Genomic DNA, 25,281 nt, shown 5'->3' on the forward strand with positions numbered 1-25,281 from the left:
TCAAACCTCTTGCTCACAACCAATATAGGTTCTGATTAAACTAGATGCATGAATCAATAATGTACTTGATAGATTTGCACTACGTTCGTTAGTTGGAACGTTGAAAAGTCAGTAACAGACTTCAGTGGTGCTTCCGACTAGAAGCTGTGATCTAAGTGAAAGGCGACAGTACTAAATATTAACAGTTTTATTATATTTGTGTTATTTTATATCTCACTATTATATAACTAGAAAATATTCACGAGTGCTATAACCAATTCCTCTATCAGCTAAGCTTGGAAATACAAAAAGCTAAATACGGCCTCTAAAAATTTGGGCCTCTACCAAACTGAGGTAATCAATATACAATCGATCATACACATGCTTTCAATAAACCGACCTTATATATATATTCTATTCATTTTACAGATAATAAAAGAACAACTCCACTCAGGAGAGTAGAAAATTGTCAGTTATTATTACGTTCTAATATTGATGAACCTAATTTTCTCAATAAAATATTATACATAGATGATTATAGGTTACCAAGAAAACGTATTGTATATTTACTAATGTAGAAATGATGATTCAAATCCGCAAATGTACAAGAGATGCCACAAAATTTTCTATCAATTAATCGTTTGAACTTCAAGGTTTCAAGGTTACATTTTATCATCATACATTTTTTTGTCACTTAAAGTAATATTATTGGTTTCGCAATATGTAGAGATTCTTTCGCATAACTGCTGAATGATAATTTGAAAAATTTATGGACATCAACAAGGAAACTAGTTGTACAAAAAATATCACACCAATTTGATGTGAGGAAATGATTTCCAAATGGACAATGTGTCTGTGATCATTGGCTTCATTTGGGCGCTATCAGCCTTCGAATTTGAAATTGTTTTCTTATTCAATTTGTTAATTAGATTCTGATTATTTTCGTCAAATTAATATAAAAAGAATGATAAATGTGCAACAAAATCTACATACATAAAAACTGTAGTTTCGCAAAACTTATATCCAAAGTCTTTTACTGCCGTTGTCATAATTGTGTTCCTTTAGCCAGAAATTGACGTGAAAGTCAATTTATGAGAGCAGCATTTCCTGTACCTATACATTTATTTGAATATACTTTAGGTAGTTTCGACCATCATGATATTTGTGTTAGACATCTAGAGAGCATCTTTCGATTTTCTATCTAATGATATTCAAAAATTATGAAAGAATTTTTTGGATTTCCGCGCTGTTAGAGCTTAAGCGACGAATTGGGATGTTTCACATTTGAAGATATCAGTTTCTAGCCTAATTAGTTTTTTTTTATTTTCAGAACCTATGATCATTTCTATTTATTAATAAAAATATAAAATTGAGCGCAGAGACATAATTTGATCATGTTTTGATACTATCGAGCTCAAAAACTATTGTAATGAGTCACATTCACTTCCAGTATCGGTATGTCTCAAAATATGAGTACAAGAATACTTACTGACAATTCTAAAACTCGTTCCAAATTTTTAAATAGAAAAACATTAACTTTAGCTACGATTAATGTCTATATATTCTTAAGATATAAATTAATACTAGAATCCCATTGTTTCACGTATTTTTAATCTCTGAAGTACTTAGGAGACCTTCATTAATTATCAATCGTTGTATATTACACAAGGCTTGATAAAATTTTTGTAAATATCTATGAATAGAAAGCATGTATAATTTTTTATCTTCAACTCTAGAAAAATAGATGTTGAGATACACTTTTAAATAACAGTATTCGTTTCACAATAAAAAATCTATATTTGTAAAAATTTTAACATTTCACAGCAAATTGATTTTCGTTACCTACTATATCTAACCTCTCAGTAACTATAATGTTTCTTTCGATTAACTGCTTTATGATATAAGTCAATATTAGAAAAATTATGAGCGCCCTTAAATAAGGCAACAAACTGTACTAAAAATATCACACTAATTTGATGTGTGGAAATAGATTAAAATTATATTTTTTTGCTTTTGATGGAGATATTTCATATCTTGGTATTCACACCATTTGAGATATGAAAAATAATCGTCTACAACATATTACCGACACCAAAATAAAACTTACTTTGTCCAAAATATATTTGTGGTGGCTTCATTTAGGCGCTATGAACCCTCGAATTTGAAATTGTTTTCCTATTCAATTTGATAATTAGATTCTGATTATTTTCATTAAATTAATAAAAAAACAAAATTTAGTGTTCTTCATTTACAACATAAAAACTGTAGTTTCGCATAACTTTTCTCCGTATCCGAAGTCTTTTATTGCCGTTATCAAAGTTGTATTCCATAAGCTGGAAGTGTCTTGCGTGGGGAACGTGAAAGTCAATTTATAGGAGCAGCATTACGTGTAATTGTCTATTTATTTAGATATACTTTAGGTAGTTTCGAACTTCGAGGGAAAATTATCATGTAATGCATATCTCTCCGAAGAAATACAGGTAATTGGTAAACAAATTTGGGTATATTTTAAAAAAATTGAAAGCAGAAGTCTTTCATCAAACCTAGTGAATTATTAGTGTTTAGTGTTGTTATAGTATGTAAATATATTGAGAACGTGAGATACTATGTTTATTAATTCACCCCACGAACAGAAAGAGTGCAAATAAATACGAGAAACATTACAATATTCTATTGTAAGATACGATTATCGATTAATATGGGATGAATAACCCTAATATATGACATAATTAGTAATGAGTAGTCTTGTCCCAATCAACGTACTCAAAATTCAGTCATAGTGGAGAAGAAATCTCAAAGAAATCAGATAGTTCCAGTTAATTGAATTCTAATAGTTATGAAAGTGCATAAAAGATCAATTAAATACCGAGCCATTCTCATCCAAAGCTTTTACTGATCTGGCTGATTCTTGCAGAGTAATTTCTAGGCGAGTGATCCGAAGTTTCTTCTTCATAAAATTATTTGTGTTTTCAGCTTAGTAACATTAGGACTTTTTCTCCTTATTTTCTTTGATACTGAAACCAAACCAAAAAAAAAATATTTGTTCTTACCCTCGTCATTGAGTTTTATACGGGTTCTCCTTCTCCAAATCAGCTTTTCATCGATGAGTTGACTGCTCAATGATTTGATATCATCCTAAATATTATTATGAATTGCTGTGTTATGCTTGTGATGGTTTCTTTTACGATTTTAAATTTTCTTATATCATTAACCGACAAGTCTTTATTCTTCATATTTTTTTGATCCACTTTTATAGAGCGTCCCATTTTTGAGAATTGGCCTCACAATTATGATGTATTTGCAACGCATTATTCTGTGTATGCCCAATTTGTACCAGCAAAACTTCTCCATGCATAAGTTTTTATTACTTCATTAGCAGCGATTACAACGTATTCTAGAGGAGCTTACTGTCCAAGTGATACCACATGATATCACAATTTAGACAAAGGATATTTACCTCATATATAATACTGGGAATACACTTCATATTGAAAGTAAGTGGATGATCTCTGATAAATAACCTCGAGACAACTTTTTTCTGGTATGAAAAAATTATTGAAGTGAAATACTTTACAAAGACAAATCATAAAACTAGATCAAAAACTTTTAATCAGCAAAAGTAACTTAAAGTAACTATTGTTGTTATTAAATGTAAATAAATGAAGCTCATAATTGTTTGAAATTAAATTGAAATTGAATCAAATCTACTACAAACAATTTGTAGAACTGTTTTTGTCTCTAGATATCTGTTCCGTATCAAAGGCTCTATAATTTTCTTTTGGTATCCAGCTTCAATCCTTAGTAAATGAACCAATTCACGGGCTAAAATATGCCACCTACTGCAAAATAATTAACAGTTTATAGACCCTATTATCTTATCATCTATTGTGATGCTGTCCTAAAATGTAGTGATATGTATTTTCCAAAGGTCTTGTAAGTTTTGGTGATTCAGTAAAGAGAAGAGCAAATTTTTCAACAAAAGTAAATTCAATTTACTTTTGTTGAAAAATTTGCTTTACGTGTGAACTAAAGATTAACTCACAATGTACCGTTGGACTTATGGAAATGCATTATGTTTTAAATAGACCACTAGGTATATCTTAATAATAATGGAAAAAAAAATCGTTATCAAATCAGCAAATCAGAATCTTTTTAATGCTAACTGTATTTCATCGAAAGTTTTCTTACTAGTTTCTAAATACAAAAAGTGATTAACTATAACAGCAATAAAACAAGAAATAATATTTATACATAAGCAAATATCTGACGAAATGTACAGCAAAACTCCTTTATACATTGCAATTTGTAACGCTGCAAATATATATGCAATAACAGCTGACATCAGCATTTTAGTTTTCAACGAAAATATTTCAGTAATGAATATTGATGGTATTGGTCCAGCGCCGAAGTTATATAAACCCTTAAATAATATAAGAACCAAAACATACAAGAAAGGACTCTCACTGATTACGTTATTTGACAACAAAGCTTTTATTACAAAAAAATATATTAAACTGACTGCCATTCCAGCGAAGGATATCAAGAGACATCTTTTTCTTCCGAGACGGTCTACTGCAAACGCACATACTAAAGAAGATAGAAAGTCTACACCACCTAAAAGTAAATTATAGTTAACTTAGAATTATTTCACTATTTAATTCACATTCACATATTCAAGCATAAATTCACTGTTTCTTAACTGGATTGAAAGTCTTGATAGGATGAAATTTTTACATTTTGGTATTAGGTTTATTTGCTATTAATTTGACGGTGGAAAAGTCAGTGACACTGACAACAAAGAAAAGAAGAAAAATTTGAACAATAATTTGGATAAAACTATAAAAACTGAAAACAAACGCTAAAGCAAAATATGACATAATGCGAATTGGGAGTAATATCAATTGGAAGAACAAGCAAAGATAAAGAAAACTAACTGTACAATTTTTGAGCAGTAACCTCTCTAGTTTGCATCAAATTTGGTATTTGGATTCAAAAGTGATGTGATCATAAGATTGTCATAATAAAATTTCGCAGTATTATTTATTGTATTACTCGGCTTTTGCAATATCCTTGTGCCAAAATTTGAAGTACTATTGAATTGTAGGGAACAAGGGAAGTGAAACTTTTCAATCTGGAAATAAATCACATGAACTTTCTCCTTCAAATAACTAATAATATTTGAAATCAATTTTCATTTTCCACCCCATTTGAATATTTTACGCCTGTTTCTGAGATAAAAATATATAGGTGTTAGAAAAACTTAGATCATATAATCAGACTTTCTAGAATTAGACATGACACAAATGAACTCTTTATACTAATAGGTGCCCAAAATATATTGTAGTCTTTCAAAGTTATAAAATGAAAAGAAATTTTTCTATATTATAGCACAACATTGCATGATGAAATGACTTTTTCTCGAGAGATACTTCTTCTTTTTCATTGTGTTTTATTCTGTGGTGGTCATCATTGGAAGTCGTCCTTAGAATGTTACGCCCAGATAGTAAACTACAGAAATGGCTTCAATGAACAATACAATGCCTTGATATTTCGACAATAAAAGTGTCTTCTACTTTTTCTAGAAATGTTGGATAAAACTTTGTGTTTATGACCATTATTTCTACCCAATCCGTTTCAATCTTAGTGTCATTATGTTGAAATCTCTAGTTCTTGTATCAAGCGTTCTATCTAAGTATCTGTAATTCTGTCTTCAGGTGATGTGGTAGTTCATCAGTAGATCATTTTCTTTTAACTTTTTATAGAGATTATTTAGAAAAGAACCAGTTTTTCGGAGAAAAACCTTATGAATATGGTAATTCAAACGGTTATTATATACTGTAAATTAATTTATTTTTGATTGTTTTGCTTACCAATATACAAAGTGTCTTTGGGTTGATGTTAACCTTTTGGAAACTGATAAAAGACATCATTTTAAATTTGTTCAGATAAATAACACTCGTGCGAAGTTTCATGACAACTTTGGGAAGTTCTAATAGTATTTCACTTTTTATATAACAGTGATACAACTCTATTATTCGAAGTCGTGATAAAATTGTGATAGAATGATAAATTTACAAATTATGTCTATAAGGTAATGAAAGGTCGAAATTACATGAGCATCACTTGAACCCTCTAAGGAATATTAAATCACACACGCCATCAAGTTGTGAGTTTTTCGTAACCCATTACAAACAAAGAGAAAAAATTTGAAATTTCTCAATTGTTTATTACGCTCACGTAATGCATTATACTTTTTCTACGACTACCTAAATGAGTTAAACAAATATCCGGATACAATAGTTTCTGCAAATATTGCCATAAATTTTATTTCTATAATTTTGAGAGAACGAGATAAGAAATTGTTAATGTGTTGTCGACATTTAGGAGCATCTCTTTTTTATCCAAAATTTATCTTCCTAAAAGGTTTAATATTTTTGATAAATTTGTGTGAAAAATCAAATAGTCATACGTAGATTAAAGTTTTATTTTCGTTTGATTGAATCCCGAAATTTAATTTTTCTTATCAAATAACACGAGAAAGTTATGAGATGTCAGAATAATATATTAACAGATGTAACCACGGGCATGCGACAATTGAATTTTGATATTTACTGACATGAGCGTGCAAAAAAAATTTTTTTCTACGTTCATGAAATAAACACAACTTTATTAAACTATAATTATTTGAAAAAGTGGATCTTTATTGCAATAGTGCAATAAATATTTATCAAACTCATATGTCATATAGTACAGAATTTTATGATCAAAACAAACATGCACATTCGAATGAATGGAATATTTAGTCCTTTTTATGCGAAATTGTAATAAATTTCAAAGAATTGCGGATTTTATTTTATTATCAATCATTTATTATGTACTGCATTACGAAATTACTAGAAAATGCATAAAAAAACATACCCGATCACGATTACTATGATTTGGATAATGCAACTCTGCAGTTCATGAACGTAGAAAAATATTGTATGAAACTCGTGTAAAAAGTGTCCATTGCACTCGACGTATTGTCAAACTCGGCCTAACGGCCTCAATAGACAAATTCTCGTCACGTGCAATAACCACCCACTTTTTGCAAGAATAACTTTTATTCTGTGACTGAAAAAATGTTCAATATTTTATATCTGTTTAAAGATAACAAAATGTCACTTTCCATAAAATTACTATTTTTCCGCTATAAAAATAAGTAATTTTTTCCCCGATATTGTATAAACACCTAGGCAGAAGTAGATATTTGATTTTAGAATAATTAATTATACTATAAAATTACATTTCCTTTATATCAAATGTACAATTATTGAATTTACATTGCATGAATGACACGTTTCTTAAACTATTCGGTACAGCAGACGAATTTTCTTGTGTTGAAATTATATTTCTTCCTGCCATCACAACTCCCATTGATCTTCGTGGTCGAGAATCCCGTATTATTTCAGCATTACTACACGTTCTAAATACTTTATTAGCTGTTTCGATCTTGTGTGCTACTGAATCATCAACATATTCAGTGACTGAACCGTCATATTTCTTTAGTGTCATCAAGTCTCCTCTAGATTCAACTAAAAGTGTAGTATTTTCAAATTGAAGAAAATTAGCCACGGTTTCGGGAACCTTATAAAATTGGTTTTACCCTCAACCCGATTGATACATTTTCCTTTATGATATGCATAGAAAAAGCAGCGATCCTTTGCTGCTGCTGGACAAAAAGCTATGTCCTTTCGATAAAATTTAACATATTTTTCAATATCTACAATACTCCTGTTCATATCATTCTTCAAGTTTCGCAATTAATAACGTTCCCGATTTCGAAAATTTGACAAGCTGCTGAAATCCATTGAATACACTTCGAAAGCATTATTTAATAAACCACTAATTCATGTAGTCGTAAAAATGACAGCTTTCTTGGTATTGTAATCGTTCTCATTTTTACTTTTACTCGAGTAATTTGACCACATTCTTGTTGGCTCATGTTGTTGTGTCAATGTCGAATAATAAGCTCATAACACAGTCTCCGAGAAAGAGCTACATCTTCCATTTCATGAATCTTGAATACGCAGCTTCTTAAATTTTTCGCAAATAATTATTGCGACGCTACTTTGGCTACTCCTACTAATCCCGGTGGAGTCTAAAAGAGCTTGGAATCTGACATTTTTTACTTTATCATATTGACAATAATTTCTGAACCATTACCAAGTTCACAATCTTTAAATCAAATCACAAAATTAGATTGACAGCTATTTGATTAATTTAAAAGTTTTCTTAGAAACGGAGATCTAATTATCCCTATAAGTACAACGTAGCCTTCTAATTTCAAAATTCAAATTTGAGATCGATAATTTCCTGACTTGAATATTGTAATATTTGGATTTTAAATCATTTTGCTGATCAGAGAAAAAATTGTATATTATACACGGGAAAAAAACTAGTTTTTAGCCTTTCGGTTTACATCCTCAAGCGCGAGTACCTACTTTTTCCCTTGTATAATATGATAAGCGTACTTTAGATTTTGCTCTGGATCTTCCCAAGTGTGAGAAATCTTTAGCAATTTTCACAGCATTATCAGATTCTACCAAGATCAAGTCTGATAAAGCTAATTTGCTTGTCTCTTCAAAAGAGGTTTGTTGAATACTATCAACCTCTTCAAATTATGGTGCAAACTATAATATAAGGAACGGCAAACCTAGTTTAATAACATTCAATCTACACAAGGAAAACTCAATCAATCATAAAGAAACTAAAAAAACAAAAATGAGAAACCAAAGCCCAAAAGGAACAGCGAATGAAAAGTCCAGGATTGAAAGTTCCAAAAAGGCTGAAATAATATCAAGCAGCTAGATTAAGAAGATTCCATACATTATGACGACTCGACTGATGGATAGGGTGACAATTATGCTGAATATTTTTTTTGTCCGGGAAAATTTTTCGAAGACACTCTATATGGCTAGATGTACTGCTAGTTTTATGTGGGACATCGAGGAATGCTTCGAGATGGAAGGAACACAATTTGTTTGCCATAGGTGCGAGAAAAATCAAGGAAAAAAAGCTTCTTTTCGATTAGATTTTAGTATTGTAACAGTTTAAATCCTTATATTTGTTAATTTTAGGAGAATAATAACAATAATTTTATTATGTTCCTTTCCTCATTTTTCTATTTTCTGGTTTCCTAATATGATACAGTATTTCATTAGCAGCTCACACCATCTCATGTAAGGAGACCAGTGTTGAGTTACTATTTTAGTTTTTATTGCTGTGAAGAAATAATTATTATTCCAAATAAAGTAAAATATAGACAAAGCGGACAGCCGTTTCCATCTAAAACTATTTAAAAAAAATTGAATTATTACCCCTTTCTTTAACAAAAATGAAAAGGTGCCTCATATTATGTGCCTTTCTCCGATAATTTACATATATTGAGGGAGAAAAAAAACCGGTACCACTTACTATCTCTAAAGCACTCCCTTAACCACGACGACCCTCAATTTCGTTGTAATAATCAACCAGTTGTCAAAAAACACGTTTCACAAACATTCTTAAGCCACTAATTTATCCGTATCAAAATATAAATAAGAAAAATAAATAGATTTTCCGTTAAACCTAAATAGAAACAAAAATTATTTGGAATTACGCAAAACGATTTCAAAATTTTTTTTAGAATGACGGTTGCCCATAACGTGGCCTGATAGATGTTCAAATATGTCTCCTGTTTGAAGAAGAAATATGTGGTTTATGAAAAAATCCAACCTTATTAGAAAAATAAAGGCTGCATTCGAGCAGAGGAATAAATGGCAGAAGTATACTAGTATGTAGAAGTATGTTAGAAACGAAGATTCATATTTTGATGTTGAGAGAAAAATGTATTTGCTGGCTACTTTCAAACGCAATCATTTGAAATGTTTTATACCATAATATTAATAGTAACCCTCAATTAAACTTCATGAAATTTTAAGGTTTTATGAAAATCATTTCCTTCCATAATAATAACGAAAAATGCAGAAATATTGAAAACGTATTTTATCATTTCCTTAAAGATTTGCATGAAAATATATTTGATTTGATCATTACAATATATATTACGTGTCAAGAAAAAGAAACTGTACCTATAGAATTTCCTGATCAAATACTTACCAATCAACCAACTCATATAAATTTTCAGTGATGGTGATACATCGTGCAAAACAAATAGGTAAGTCCTTAACACATGTACTCCACACAAAGCCTGTAATATGATTAGACTAATCATGATCACCACACCTTTCATGAATCCGTTCGATTTCAAACAAGTCATAATCTTCTCGTTATGTCTCCGATTGTCAATTCTGTCCTCAGTTGTATTTTGTAAGTCATCGAGTTCCAATTGGGTATCATCATGAATGCTCCTCAAATCTGTTGAAGCTATTTGTGCACTTCTATCTCTTCCTTTCCCAATATAGTACAACGGACTTTCGTTAGCAAGAAAACCGAATGCTGTGATTGTTAACAAGCTCAATAAAATCGACATGTAGTTAATTACGTCCGAAATAAGGTCAGTATCTACATGTGGTATGACATTTCCTATCATAACATCTGCTAATATATATATAGACTGTGATAAAGAAATGAACATTCCTCTTGAGAATTTTTCAGAGATCTCACTTATATAAATTGGTAAAACAGTATAAGCTCCTCCAAACGACATTCCCTTTGTAATTCCAACTACACATAACAGAATATAATTTTTATAATATTTAATAAAAAGCCCAGTTTGGAAGGATACAATTAAAGTTAGAAATATCCCAATTAACGTTCTCTTTCTTCCAATGACTTCTGATAAAAAACAGAATAAAGTAACACCTGATATATTTCCAATAAATGATGTTAATGATAAAAATGTATGGCTTTTTATGAGGTCAATATTCATTATTACGTAGAGCGCGTAGAGCCGGTTTGCAAAGCTTAGAAGCAACTGAAGAATGTATCCTAAAAATAAAATTAGTTAAATGAATAACAGGAAAATTATCAAAAAATTATTTAAGAATCAATTCTTAAGCTCAGCGTTTTAAAGCAAAAAATCTCTATATATCAAATCACACTAAAAAATCCAGATGTACTTTAAACACACCTTATGTCAAAATTTGGAAGTATCTAACAAATGAAAAGAGGTTGTGAATTTGGTTACTATATGAGCATATTTATACATTGGAACAAAACCTACGGGGTGATCCTTAAAAGGAAAGTGAAAGTTGTCTTCCTATTACCATGTACATTATATCAATTTATGTGTTATCAATACCTCTAGACTGTCTTGTTATAGGAAACACCATGCATAATTCCGATTTCAACAATTCTTGCAGGTCCAATTAACGATCTAACTTATTTCATACATATTACAGTGTTGGTTTCGAAATAAAACAAACGGAATATTTATAAAGATTCTACCTCGAAATTTGTATTCTATGAACATTATAACTCCTATTCTAAATACTAATAACAAAGTTCATATTTCCAGGAAAAGAAAAACAATGACAAAACAAATATTACAGGGAATATTGAATAAAAGCAATTTATGATTTGACACTGTCCAATTTTGTTTTGTTGAACTGAACTATTAAATTATGTTTGTAGTTAAAGATTTGTCTCTACAAAATACGATCCTGTAGAGTTTGTCAATCAGTTTGTCTATTTTTTAAACAGTGTGTTTAAGGTAATTCCTATAATAAAAATTTAACGGGGTCAAGTCCAGTGACCGCGTCCTTCATGCTATTACTCCTTGACGTCCTATTCATCTCAGCGGAAATACCTACACTTCAGGTGTACTAAGGAAAGAGTCATCTTGTTAGTAGCGTGGTCAGAAGTTAGTTGAAATGGGAATTACAGCATTTAACAATAGTTCTAAATATCTATCATCATTTGAAGCACTCATTTAAATTACCTTCTATCAAAGAAGATTTGATAATATGATTATTAATAATTTGCTCTCCAAACATTATCATTTTTTTTTATTTATTTAACCATTTTTCAATGTTTCTTCAAATCATTATTTCTAATAAGAGAATTCAGGTTATAAGAATATTTATTTCTGATCTTTTCATTATTGTTTATAGCATTTCAGTGGCAATTCTTCAATACATGTTAAAAATTTCTTTATGTTTGCCGTTAATTAGATCTTTGCAACCAAAGATTTTGAGTATGTAATAGTTTGATTGTAGATTTTCACTTCATCTTGGAATTGAGGCATCGGAACAAGAAGTTTGGAGGGTTAGTGAAATTATATAAAATATTTTTTGGCCATCTTTTCTCTCACATCCTCTGCAAGTGTTCGAACCAAATCAACTGCTTTTTCTTTATATTTTCTCTAATTGTTTTTTTTCAGGCTCATGTGCTCTTTTAAGGTGTCTTTCTGACCAAATCTAGCCTTGATGTTCTATTTTTTCTTCTTAAAGTGTTCATTTCCGTAGCAACTATTTTTAGATCCACAGTTTTTTTCCTAATCTAGTATTCCACAGTATTCCATTTACAAATTTATTTATTGTTCTTGCTCTGTTTATCTAATGTGATATGTACTGGTACATATTTAGAATATTAGAAAGATGAGAAGTTCTTCACAAAACATAATAAAGATTTAAGGATAATCTTGAACAGATTTAAATCTCAAATATACAAGTCTAAGGTCGATCTCATATTTCTTAGACTTATTCGTATTGGGCTCTGGTGATCTTCAAGTTAAATTTATGGAATCCAAAGTATATGGTGAGTATATGTGAAGACAGCTTGTACATCAATTGTATTGAGTTTGAATTAATCATCGCATATTTTCATGTTATCAAATAATAACATTATTCCATTATCTCATACTTCCTAAATTACTATATTATTTTTATAGGGAGAGACCTTTATTTAGAATTATTATCGAACCGAAGGTATGCTCCACTTTTTGTAAACATCTATGCAGAGAAAACTAGTTGCTTGCAGAACTATTATCTTAATTATAATTAACACTATTTTTGAGCCATTTCAAGGGTTCATACATGATTTCATACTCTCATAAAAAAATTATATTACTTACCGCTAAACACAGCGATAGCGAATTGAAATTTACCCATTTTTGGGAATGACTTCAAAAGTAATTGTAAGATAATTACTGATTGATATATTATGGAATATAAAATGAAAAATAAATTTTATTATGCAACCTTCAACCTTTAAGACCCCTGTCTATCTCATCACGGAGACCTTTAATCTTATAAAATTAATAAGATTATATCAATGAATCATAATTATATTACAAAGAGTAATACTTAGCTAATCACGTAGAAACTGCTAATTTGGATTGAATTAGTATGATGAGAATTTCGAATTTTTTTTATTTTACTTCTGTGACAATACTATGTTATCATGAACTGATTAATCTAATTGAAAACTCGCAGTGCTTGGTATTTTTGTAACCCAAAAGTGAATATCGAAGGTCGAGTATAAAAATAATAATAAATTTCTTTAATTTCTAATTTCTAACCTTTTTATATGTCAATGCAATGATTTCAAGTCTCTTCTGTTTTATATTAATTAATATAAATACGCAAATTGTATCTTATCTGTATGTATCTGTACTGTAAATTTTATCTTTCTTATCAAAAAAAATAATTTTAAAACAGAAGAAGCCTAGAATCAAGAACATTTAGATGCATTAAAATTTTAATATATAACTCCTAAGACTTTAACGATTTATTAAAATTGAATAAAGAGTTATGTGTTGATAATTCATTCAATAATTTCCTATATAGTCCAGTCATTTTAGGCATTTTGAACCCCAATCTGTGGAAAAATTCCTAGTGAGCTAAATTTTTCTTTATTGCGGGGTTGTAATCCACATCGAGTTTATGCCGGCTAAAAAAGTTATAAAAGTCAAATGGTCATAAAAATCTGTTTTTTGCAAATATCTCGCGATCTATGGCTCGAAGATCATTAGCAGCTTATATATTTATTATTTTAAAAAATACTTTTAAAAATATCTACCACGTCGACACATCAAGTTCTGACAAAAAACACGAGTACTCTCAAGCAGGTTTACTCACTTAATCAGTTCGTAATTTGTGACGAAAAGTTACTTTACTTAGATGAGATTCATTTTCATTAAATTTCGCCGAGGGAATCAGCTGCAGCTAATTCGAGAAACGGTGGGTAAGGCTATACACGATGTCATTGCAAGAGGGAGTGCTCCTCAAATAAATGCAGCTGTAAAAGTAAATACACTTCAGCAAATCAAAGTGTCATGATAGTTTAAGTTGTCGCTATAAATAAGAATCAAATAATTCAGTTTTTTATTACCATTATTTTATTTTCTCATTTGGAACGTAGTATATAATTAAATTTACAACTTCTATTATTTTCCTTTATCATTTTATCGCGACTGAATTACGGAGAAGAAAATATAAATCCATTAGTGCATTGCGAATGTTGTCATTATCGGTGGAAGTCAGAAATAAGGGTCTTAACAAATATTTCGGACTTACTCTAAGCGACTATGTGATTGTTGACATTCACCGGTGAAAGCTGACATTTTCCAGATTTCGGTGTTTTACCGTAACATATACACTCATTCCACACAATAGTTACATAATACTCTGGGAACTAGAAATATTATCAAGGTATATATTTCATATTTCAACTATAAAATTGGAAATTCCCAATTTCCTTATATTTTTGCACAAGCAATTATTCTGATTTTCATTTCCTGAGAATGTTTAATTCTTTACTAATAAATCCTAATCCAATGCAGGGCTATTGTTAATGAACCACGTATGAAGTTCCATTTTCTTTGACATATAGTATATTAAAAATTACTATTAAATCTTCATATTATGAGAATTTTACAAACTTAGATAAAATTAGACTGCCAACCAACTAGATGCGAACAGAGATGCTTCAGGACTAATTGAAAATATATTTACGCGATCTATTTGCAAACATTAGATAATTCTTGGAGAATCATGTTTTGTTTGTATTGAATATCGATAAATTATGAGGTTATCATCTACTTTTTGAAAGCTCTAATATTTCTGATGAAATATGTACGTGGCCAAAAATCTAATAACTTATCAACTTTTCATGAGACTATCGTGTTGTGTCTATTAAAATGAAAAATATATCACTTTGAATCGTCGTAATTATAAATCATGAAACAAGTAATGTTTCTGGGTAATTGAATGTAAAGGAAGGATATTATTTCAATACCGGAAATAACTAAATAGTATTATAAAATTCCGAAATTACACATATGTAACGAGAAGGAGAGAGAAGAGTTGCCGCTCAATTAAATCACATTCACTTGGTACTACAGAGCAACCTAGTGCGAGAAGTCGATGATACATCCTGGTACCCCAACATTTTTCTATTTTTTCTCTTTCTCTATTTATATTAACTCCATTTTCTATGGAAATAAATTTGGTAAGGGAAATAATTAACAATTGGTGATATTTTGATGAAAAATTCTCATAGCTCATCTTTTATTAAGTCGTAATTGGATTTCATTTAAGCTCTTGCCTTTTGTTTCAAAATAAAATAATTTGACAGTAATAGTTGCAATGAGACAAAAAGTTATACTCCCTATTAACATTATATTCATTTCTAACTTAAAATATAAACAAATCCATGCAAGGAATTCAAGACCAAAGAAAAATGATGTAACTGTAGCCGATAAAATCATTTTAAATTTCATCGGAAAAAGTTCTCCAACCAATACTAATGGAATAGGTCCAATACCTATACAATATGCAAAGAAAAAAACAACGATAAGTATTATCACCAAGAACTCATTGATTGGAGTACCAACAGCTACGAGTATAATCAATACTAATTGATCTACAAACATTATTACGAAAGAGATAAGGAGACAATTCAATCTTCCAATTTTATCCACTAAAACGGAACACAATATACTGCTTCCACAAAGAGTGACTCCTAAAACAGAAAAAAAACTTGAAAAAAACAGAAAAATTGATTTTTTAACATAATTAGATTATTAGAGATAAATTAGCTGACCGACATATTTCGTACTGCCTCAATCGATAAATGATAGATCTAAACCTTTGTATACAATAAACTGAAAACAAATAAAAAAATGCTAGGTATGAATGAAGTTGTATTATTAATTACAGATGATGTTGCTTACTTAAAAGACAGAGTTTTCCTGAAATACTGATTATTTATAAGGTTTAAATTTGATATTGACAGACACACACAGTTATGATAAAGTCTGTTAATCAATTTAAAGTTTTCCGATAAACTATATTTTTTGGTTTGTTTTCTAGTGCGTAAATAAATAAAGTTGACGGTTTTCCGACGCGCGACCACGCAACGTATAATTGTCCACGCGCGAAACAGGGAATCTCCAAGTTGATTCCGCAAACTTCCAACGACTGGCCTTGAGATTTATTCATGGTCATCATGAAGGCCACACGTACCGTAAAATTGTAAACGTTTAAAATCGAATGGTAAATCCGTTGGGTGGATTAGAAAACAAAGAAGAACCAACTAATTTATCACGATAATTTGAAAATAAGAAGAACGATGAGTAAATAAGACATTGTGATCATCTTTAGGTTAGTTGTTTCTTCTCTGTGGACACTCCAGATCGATGCGGTACTACTACAGATCATGTCAAAAAAAAAACAAGATGAATTGGAGTATATATCTGGATGGCCAGCGAACAGATTCAAAGATGATGTTCCATATTTGGTGGATTGTACTTTTGATTTAGAAATGACAACAGCTATACAAAACCTTCTAGAGTACAACATATTTTCGAGGTTCTTAATATACCTAAAAAACACTGGTATGATGCAATCAAAACATGGAATACATATTTTGAATTACAATACAAAGATGGTCGAAAAGTTGTTTGGCATTAAAAAACAGAGAAACTGATTTTAAATACAATATAATTTTCGATTTTGTGAAATAAGTACAATATTTACAATTAACTTGAATAACTATCTATATCCAAACAATAAGGGAATGAAGAAAAAAAAAAGAAAATTGTTACCTACTATGAATATTGCAAACCGTCCGAAAAATAAATTTCTAACCATGTTTAAATATATTTTGTGATTTATATCATCATTTCTATATGAACAAAATTGTTTGTATATTCTATCAAATTAAATTTTGTGTTTTTGTATTTTGAATTAATAACACAGCTTTTTAATAGTAATTTATTGTTTTCAGAATGATTTTTTTATTCATTCCCTCTTAAATTCATGAATTTACAAATGCCATTATAATTTCATGAATAATCAAGAAGGAAACAAGAAATGTTTATGGTTAAAAGTATATAAAATGAAACGACCCGAGATAATAAAGTCCACTGATGACTTGTAAGCCCGGCCCACTGGTGAAAGTTTCATAGAAAATAAGCCAACCTCGTTAGGTTGAGAATTGTTGGGTAAGTAGTAGTAAATCGATCTTTCTTTCAAGTTTTCTATGGAAGAGCCTAGACCAATTGAATTAGGGACTTCCAAAATGTTTTCTTCTTTCATATGCTCACACTTCAACATCAATAACAAAAAGAATTAAAGTTATCATCCAGCTCATCATTTTTGACATCACCAGCCGCTCGTTGATTGAAACACCACTATAGATACGTTTTCAACATACTTATTTACACACATAAATTTGTATCACCAATACCACACCAACAGAAATATATATGTTTAGTCTTGGAAGTTGAATTTTTTGGAATAAATCAAACTACTCATATCTGCTTCTCATGAAAAGGATGTAATGATCTTATATTTTCATATCTTTAACTTCAGTCCAAATAGAACAAAGAGGTAGATCTGGACTCAACACATTCACAAATAGTTTGAAGTATGTAAGCTTTCTTACAGATGTCTATAACAGAACAACCATAAAACGTAAAGATCTCAATGAGTGGATGAAGAAAGTATATAAAAATAACCTTCAAGGTTCAAGTCGAAATCTTTGTCAGATAGTGACAAATGCTGTCCAATAATCCAAGTACGTCAACTATTCTATCAACTGAAATAATGCCTGAAGTTTTACTATCCGATTACAACATGGCCAACCTTCAAATAATTTCCTTAAAATTAAATTTGTTGACTAACAAAATGTGATACTTGTATTATAGTCCGGCCAAATTAGACCAAAAAATAAGAGTGAAGCTACATAAATTCCCATCAAGCTGGAAAATTGTTTAAAATGCAATTAAAAATAAAATTTGAATGTTCCCCATCATTTCCTTGTATGGAACAAATTTTATTCAAGTCAAAGGCCAAAAACATCGTCGAACTTTAGCAACATCTTCGCCAATTGATAATTTATGACAGTTCCAACCAGTCAACAGAAATTTCTTACAAATACTAACAAGTCTCGGTTCATTTCAATGTTGTAAGAAAAGTTTACTACTGAAAATATATTGGTGAAAATATTAAATACGACTTTTACAAGTTTTTGAATCATTATATCTCAGAAACAGTGGCTTGTAGAAAAAAAGTATTTCAACGTTTTATGTGAATAATTTTATGTTCTACAATTTTAGTCTAAGGTATCTTTATGATAAAACTCACCGTTCTGCTAAAAATTGCGAAAAACTAATTTTTTTGGCCTTTGACCTTGAATAAAATTTTTCCCATACACGGAAATGAGGGGGAACATTCAAATTCTATGTTCAATTATATTTTAAACAATTTCACTGATGTTCAGCTTGATGGGAATTTATGTAACTTCGAATGTCTAAATGACCGGATTATTACAGTTTTTGTAGCAAGCAACAAGAAACGTTTCTATAGTCTCTTGACTGAACACAAAGTAGCAGTTTTTTCCATTGAGTGAGTTGAAGATATTTAATTGCAGTAAGATTTTATTTATCTGATTCAAAACTAAGGTGGAGAATATTTTCATAATTAAAGAGTGAGAGTAAGTGGTCAACCAGGCTACAAGATTTAAAAAAGTTCTTCCGAGATATTGGAAAAAATATTATCTTGGAACGGTCGAGAACTTGACAAACTGTAGAAGAAAACCATTAACCTTTTTGGTAAAAGGACTGTTGAAGAGACGAAAGATATGAGTATTATCATTCCCTCCATTTAATTTAATTGTTTTGTTTTTAAATTATAGTTTACTTCATTTCTAGAATTGCTTCTACATTTACATTTGAGAATCTACTAAAAATTTGGGCAGAAATTTGTTACAGCTAAATTATCTGTTATATATTTCGTTACAATTATTTTTTTTTATTTTACGAATTATTGTTTTGTGTACTCAAGGTTGACTTAATCGAAAGCAAGAAAATCATAGTAAAGATTTTAGTTGACTTCACTATGAACCTAAGAATATGTTCTGTATTAATTACTATGATATATGAGTTCTCTGTTATAATAACTGGTGGCTAATAAGTTATAGAAGACATACTTACCTAATAAAATGTATACATAACTCAAATGTTGAGTAGTGTTGAAAGGTGATGCAATGAACAAAAGGAGAGTGTAATCTCCGGTAAGAATCTTGAACCCTAATAGACTCATCATGATTATAAACGCTTTGAGACATCCATTAGATTCCAAGCAAAGCATAACGGTACCTTCAACATTTTCTGTACTAACTCTCTTTCCCATTAGCTGTTCAAGTTCGTGATCAATATCTACATTTGCATTCCTGATGTCTCTCAAGCTTTCTTTAGCTAGTTGAGGTTGTTTTCGTTGGATAAAGAAACTCGGAGTATCACGAGTAAATACAGCAAAAACAATACCAGTGAGGATACTTAATACTATTGACCCATAATGCACCACTGAAATACCAGCTACAATGAAAATGGATTTAGTTAGAGCTTGTAAATATTTTCCTATAATATGTAATGCAAACACAGATGAAATTATTTTTCCTCTTGATTGCTTCTCAGAAATTTCTCCAAGATATACGGGCAAAATAGTTAAAGCTCCACCATAAGAAATAGCTCTTGCATAACTTGCGAAAATAAAATTCTTTGAATCGTAACTGAACTCAATCAGCGCTGAATAAACGATTATCGGTATGAAAAGAGTCAACACAATATATTTTCTACCAAAAATTTCTGCTAAAAAACAAAACAGAAATGCTCCAAATATTTCTCCTACGGGAATTGATTGTGCTTGTATTAAAAATTTACAATATTGGTCAGTATAATCGCAACCTGGTTTTGAGAAGTAAGATAATTTTGTGAATCCTAACAGTAGAAAAACCATCCATGCTGTAAAAAATATGGAAATATTAGAAATACTGAAAAAAAGTGGTAGTTGATTGTATTATTTATATTAATACACATTTAAAGATATAATACAGCTCTCGTTTGATTTTTCGTTTTATTTAACTAAAGAAAAAGTTGATAATATTTTTAGTGTATCTTATTAACAAACAATACTGGTAATTTTAATCTCACATATGATTGTACGAAGATGGGATAGTAAGATTTATTTTAATCCCATGTATTGGAAATCCATTTTTGACGTATAATGAGAATTTTTTGCTACTTCTGTTCATATAGTGTAGTAAATAATAATATCACCAGTAACAACACATGCAAACTTAATAATGAGACAAATAACCAACAAAGCAATAGGAGAAGACAGAGAGGTAAACCTTTATAAATTTTGGAAACGCAGTTATAAAGTTTCATATAAACAGACAAACGTTATGTAAAATTTAGGCAAGAGGTATCCAATAAGTTCGAAACAACAAAAAACGTAAAGTTAGGATGTATCCTAAGCCCATTCTTATTTACCGTAGTTTTAGATGAATGAAAGATGGTCAGATAAAAATAACGAAAAGACAAATGGAACAGCATTGTAGACTGGAAGACTATAAAATTAATATACATCACTGAGCACGCCATACCTAATCCTTTTTGCTTAGGGAGCACGCTACCGTCTTCCAAGCCGAGAACTACCATACAAGCCATAATAGCCGTAAAGGTGTGCTATAAGCTAATGCAATAAAGCTCTACATAATCTAATGAGTGACGGTTGCAAAATACAGCTCGTTTGGGTCTCCGGTTACTTGGGCAACAAAGGCATCGATAAGTCGTACTCACTAACCAGACTGGTATCGGCAAACTTATCGATGGGCCCAGAACCCGTCCTTGGTGTGACAAATAGCGTTGCTATCGAGTCTCTCAGCGGTATCTTTGCAACGCGGACTAGATAGAGATCGATAGACTCCTGGAATTATACAAGATGGGGCTTGTCCGTCTCACACCAACCAACTACTTCATCTACACAGGATCGAAATTAAAATAGTGACCAGACTGAATACGGTCATCTAAGGTACCATTTCCACATCATGGGCATTACGGACGATCCGGAGTGCCGCTGGTGCATGATGAAACTGTAAGTGCCTGGCACTCACACGACCGTGGTTTAGATACTTAAGCAACCCTCACATCTTGTGAGCCTAATGACATCAAAGAGATCAAGCCAAAGCGCCTGATTGGCTTCTTAAGGCCTCTAACTATGACATGGAAATAATGGCAATAGGTGAGAAAACCTTACACTCAAATTTAAAACTATATAATAAAAGTCTACATACGAGTATAATGATTGTGAAAATACACGATCACAAGAATAAGACGATGATAATTCGAAAGAGGAAGACATGAAATGAAATCAAGAATAAAAACTATAACTGGTCTAAAATTTCAAGTTCCTTGGCATGACACTAACACAAGAAAGAATATTGAAGATGAAAGATAAATGCAACCAATTTGCAATTTCTAGTCAAAAAGTAAATATCAAAAGAAATAAGAACTGAAATTTATAACAAAAGTATATTGAAATATCGATCATAGATATGAACCATCACATATAAACAAAAAAGCAAAATACAAATTACAGAAATGAGAATTTAATGAAAATTAGGCAATACATCAATATGCGATAGAATAAGGAACGATATTATGAAAGAAGATTTGAATTAAAATTTAATACAAAACAAAATCTAAGATGGTTTGGTCATGTTAGGAGAATTGTAGAATAACTATTAATATGGAAGACATATAAAGCACGAACAAAAAAGAAGACCGAGGAGCTAGACAGAAGAAATTAAGGTGAAATAAGATAGAGGAAAATGGAGGAATAATACGGCAGGGAAGTGAACAAAAGACAGAATAGGAAAAAATTCCAACAAGGCTTACACTTGGTAGAAAGGTATGAGGATTAAGTAAGTAAGTGAATAAAAATGTTTAATTAAAGAGGTTACACCAGAGGTTAGGAATAAGAAATGTGAATCATCAATCATGATATCTAACAGTCTGATTAATCTGGGGAAAGTTATTTCAATATGTTCAAATATTCAAGTTTCATACTAGAATTTAGAGACTGAGAGCATAGAGTAATTATTATCAAAAATATTCTATTGTTTTAAGAAATTTTTTGTTTGTTTTCAAAAATTATACTGTGCCACAGAACAAACAATTTCTTGTTTTTGATTTTTAGCAACATCCTAATTTATACTTGAAGCAGGCTTTGATACTAAAATCAACTATATATCTTCTATTTATTGCCTTGTGTTAACCGCTTGAAATCGTCGAGGTGATCAGAACTTTAACAATAAGCACCTTAGCAGTAAGTTTTGGAAGAAAATAAAATTGTTTTATAGCCACATTCGAGCCTTTGATCTATTTTCTGATCCTATTCATCAACATTTGACATGAAATGACGGGCGAAGGGTAAGTTTGATGATGATAGGCACGTGCACAAGTTTTCAAAATCAATAGATTCAACCCTAATCAATATTTACAGGATAAGATGAAGAGGATGCTGTCGAATTTACAACCTTTTCCACAAACTGTGGCGCAATTAATTCACGAAGTTACAGTTGCTTGTGAGGAGGTATCACAAGCAGACATCGACCAATCCTTTTGTCCTAGACGTTAAAAAGTATGAGTCTCCAAAGACATTATTAACTTTTTCTCAAAGTATATGTTATCATTTTTTTCTTGTTGTAAGTTCATTTTCAAAAAATGCACATCGATAAATTATTCATTCTGAGGGTACGACGTAGAATGACATGAAGTATATTTTGTATTCATTTGTATATCATATTTGTATTTATTATTGTAAAATGATAGAATATTATTCAATATTCATATTCAGGAACCAAAAGTAGTCCAACTGATACAGTTTGTGTTTATAAATAATCAACTTTCTCCAATTTCTAAACCTTTGCATATTTATTTTTACGATTTGAGATGCATATGAATGAATAATATATTTTTTATATAAAACATAACCGATTAGATATCGGTCTTTTTCAATATATTTGAATATCCCTACTAAATATCAATATCAGAAAAAAAACTATTAAACATGATACCTACAACTTCATCACATAAAAAAATGTACTTACCCCCTAATACTGAAAATATCAAACTAAGTGTAGCCATTTTATGTAACTGATTCACTTAAAAACAACACATAACTGTTGCCTGCACTCTGAAAATATCTATATGTTTAACCGTGACCTTGTATCTTCGGAAATTCCTTTATGTATGGGTATATCCTAAAGTCACATCACAAGCATGATATAAGATTTCTAGATACAGTATAAAGAGATTTCTCTGAAAGTCCGAATATAAAGTAGAGGTGGGTTATGAAAAGAGAAGTTGACCAGTGTGATCGTGAATACCAAATATTTATATAAGTGTCATGTTACTTTCTTATGTTTAAAAAATGAGAAGGCAAGAAAATATACCAAGTTTTATATGTAAGTACGTCGTATAAACAAAATAAGAATAATAGAACATTACATAACGTTTACCCTAAAGGGCATTTTTATATTCTTCACATGTTGCTGATACCACACAAACAATCGAATTGATAATCCATTTTTTCAAATCAATACGTTTCTGCAAGGTTTTGTTACTTTTTCTAAATTATTTTTACGCAGTGTACAATACAGTGGAAATCTATTTTCTGAATAGTTTCCGTATCCTCATGATGACAATTAGGCTAATAATGGAAAATTGGTAAATAGATTATCATAATTAAAAAAAAAGGAAGCTTCAGAACTTCAGGTTTTAAAATTATTAATCGGGCAGTACGTTTTGCAAAACTTATTTAATAACCTCTGTTAGATCATCAGGTCTCTTAAATAACTGTAAATGCATATCTTGACGGAAAGCACCAAGACCAGATGTTATGGCTCTATGTCAGTTAAAATAAGTAATCATGCTATAATAATCTGCCAAGTGTGAATTTTCATGATTATATTGGCTTTTAGATGATTTGTTATGGTGCACAGTTTCTACATCTCATCATTTTCTGTCATTTTTTACTGCAATCGAAATCAAGAAACTAAGATAGTTGCTGAAACCTGATCCTGCAAATTGATATTCCAATAAATTTTGTGAGTCGTCAATACTTTATATAGAGATAGGAACATTAATCTTATCTATTGTAACATTTAAATTTAGTTTCACATACAAAAACTGCATATTTTTCAAATTAGTTACAAATATGTTATATTGGTTGTCATCGAAAAACATTTCCGAGATTAAATTAATTGATGGAGATAGTTAAAAAATTGTCTACAGTCTAACAAAATGTATATCTTATTAACAGAACAGGTTTTAGCATATGATTTGGACATCGTCACCTCACCGAAATATTATAAGAGGTACAAGGTTTTATCTGCTATTTTTGAAGTATCTATATCAGAATACCTTCAAGGCTTTCTCTTGTACAGCATTCTGAAGGGCATTAAAAAATTTTCTGTAACGTCAGGCAAAATTTTATCTTCAACAAAATCTTCATTATCCAAAAAAATCTAGTTTGATCGATTCAACAACTAATACAATTTTATAACTGGTCTGGTATTATCCAGGAAATATGTTGACAGGCGTTCTTTCGTGCTCTTTACCGGCATCTTTACCCCTTACTGTCATTCTTCAATTTCAGCATTAGATTCGTCATATGATATCATCTAGCATATGATATATCGTAGGTGACGAATCTATATCATCTAAATATTCTAAGGTTTCTTGCAAAACAAGAAAATATATCCAGTTTAATATGTAATAACGTAATAAAAATAAAACAGGAATAATGAAACATTACATAAAGCTTCCACGTGTGGAGTGCAATTTTATATTCCTGACAAAATGTCGAAACCAGTTTTTACATTTGCTAAACGCCAAAAATATTCATTTGTGACAGAGGATAAAAGAGATAAAGTCAAGTTCTCTGTTCACAACTCAATGCAAAGAACGGTTTAGAATAACTTAGTACAGGTAAAATAGGATTAAACCCGAAATTGAATTGGGCG

The 25,281-nt window shown here is 30.3% G+C and overlaps 2 protein-coding genes across 2 annotated transcripts in view; both read right to left on the reverse strand.

Annotated features, from left to right (window-relative positions):
* The window catches only part of LOC130452850 (limbic system-associated membrane protein-like), a 1,112,215-nt gene that overhangs the window by 500,787 nt on the left and 586,147 nt on the right, over positions 1–25,281 (reverse strand). The gene's annotated exons all lie outside the window — the stretch shown is intronic.
* On the reverse strand, positions 1,807–23,534 carry LOC130452849 (glucose transporter GlcP-like). Its single transcript, XM_056792327.1, has 4 exons — positions 23,365–23,534; positions 19,403–20,212; positions 10,120–10,950; positions 1,807–4,593 (listed from the first exon to the last, which is right to left on the reverse strand). The coding sequence occupies exons 1-4, from the start codon at positions 23,399–23,401 to the stop codon at positions 4,121–4,123; spliced, it is 2,151 nt and encodes a 716-aa protein (XP_056648305.1). The 5' UTR covers positions 23,402–23,534; the 3' UTR covers positions 1,807–4,120.

Source organism: Diorhabda sublineata, chromosome 2 (genome assembly GCF_026230105.1).
Source record: "Diorhabda sublineata isolate icDioSubl1.1 chromosome 2, icDioSubl1.1, whole genome shotgun sequence".
NCBI lineage: Eukaryota > Metazoa > Arthropoda > Insecta > Coleoptera > Chrysomelidae > Diorhabda > Diorhabda sublineata.

Bases quoted from the DNA above. Each gene is read 5' to 3' on its own strand.
- LOC130452849 (XM_056792327.1), bottom strand. From the start codon at position 23,401: ATGGCTACACTTAGTTTGATATTTTCAGTATTAGGGG. The intron at 20,213-23,364 runs GTAAGTACATTT...TATTTTTTACAG, and splicing joins GATATTTTCAGTATTAGGGG to CATGGATGGTTTTTCTACTG. The intron at 10,951-19,402 runs GTAAGTATGTCT...TTTTATTTTTAG, and splicing joins TTATGTATACATTTTATTAG to GATACATTCTTCAGTTGCTT.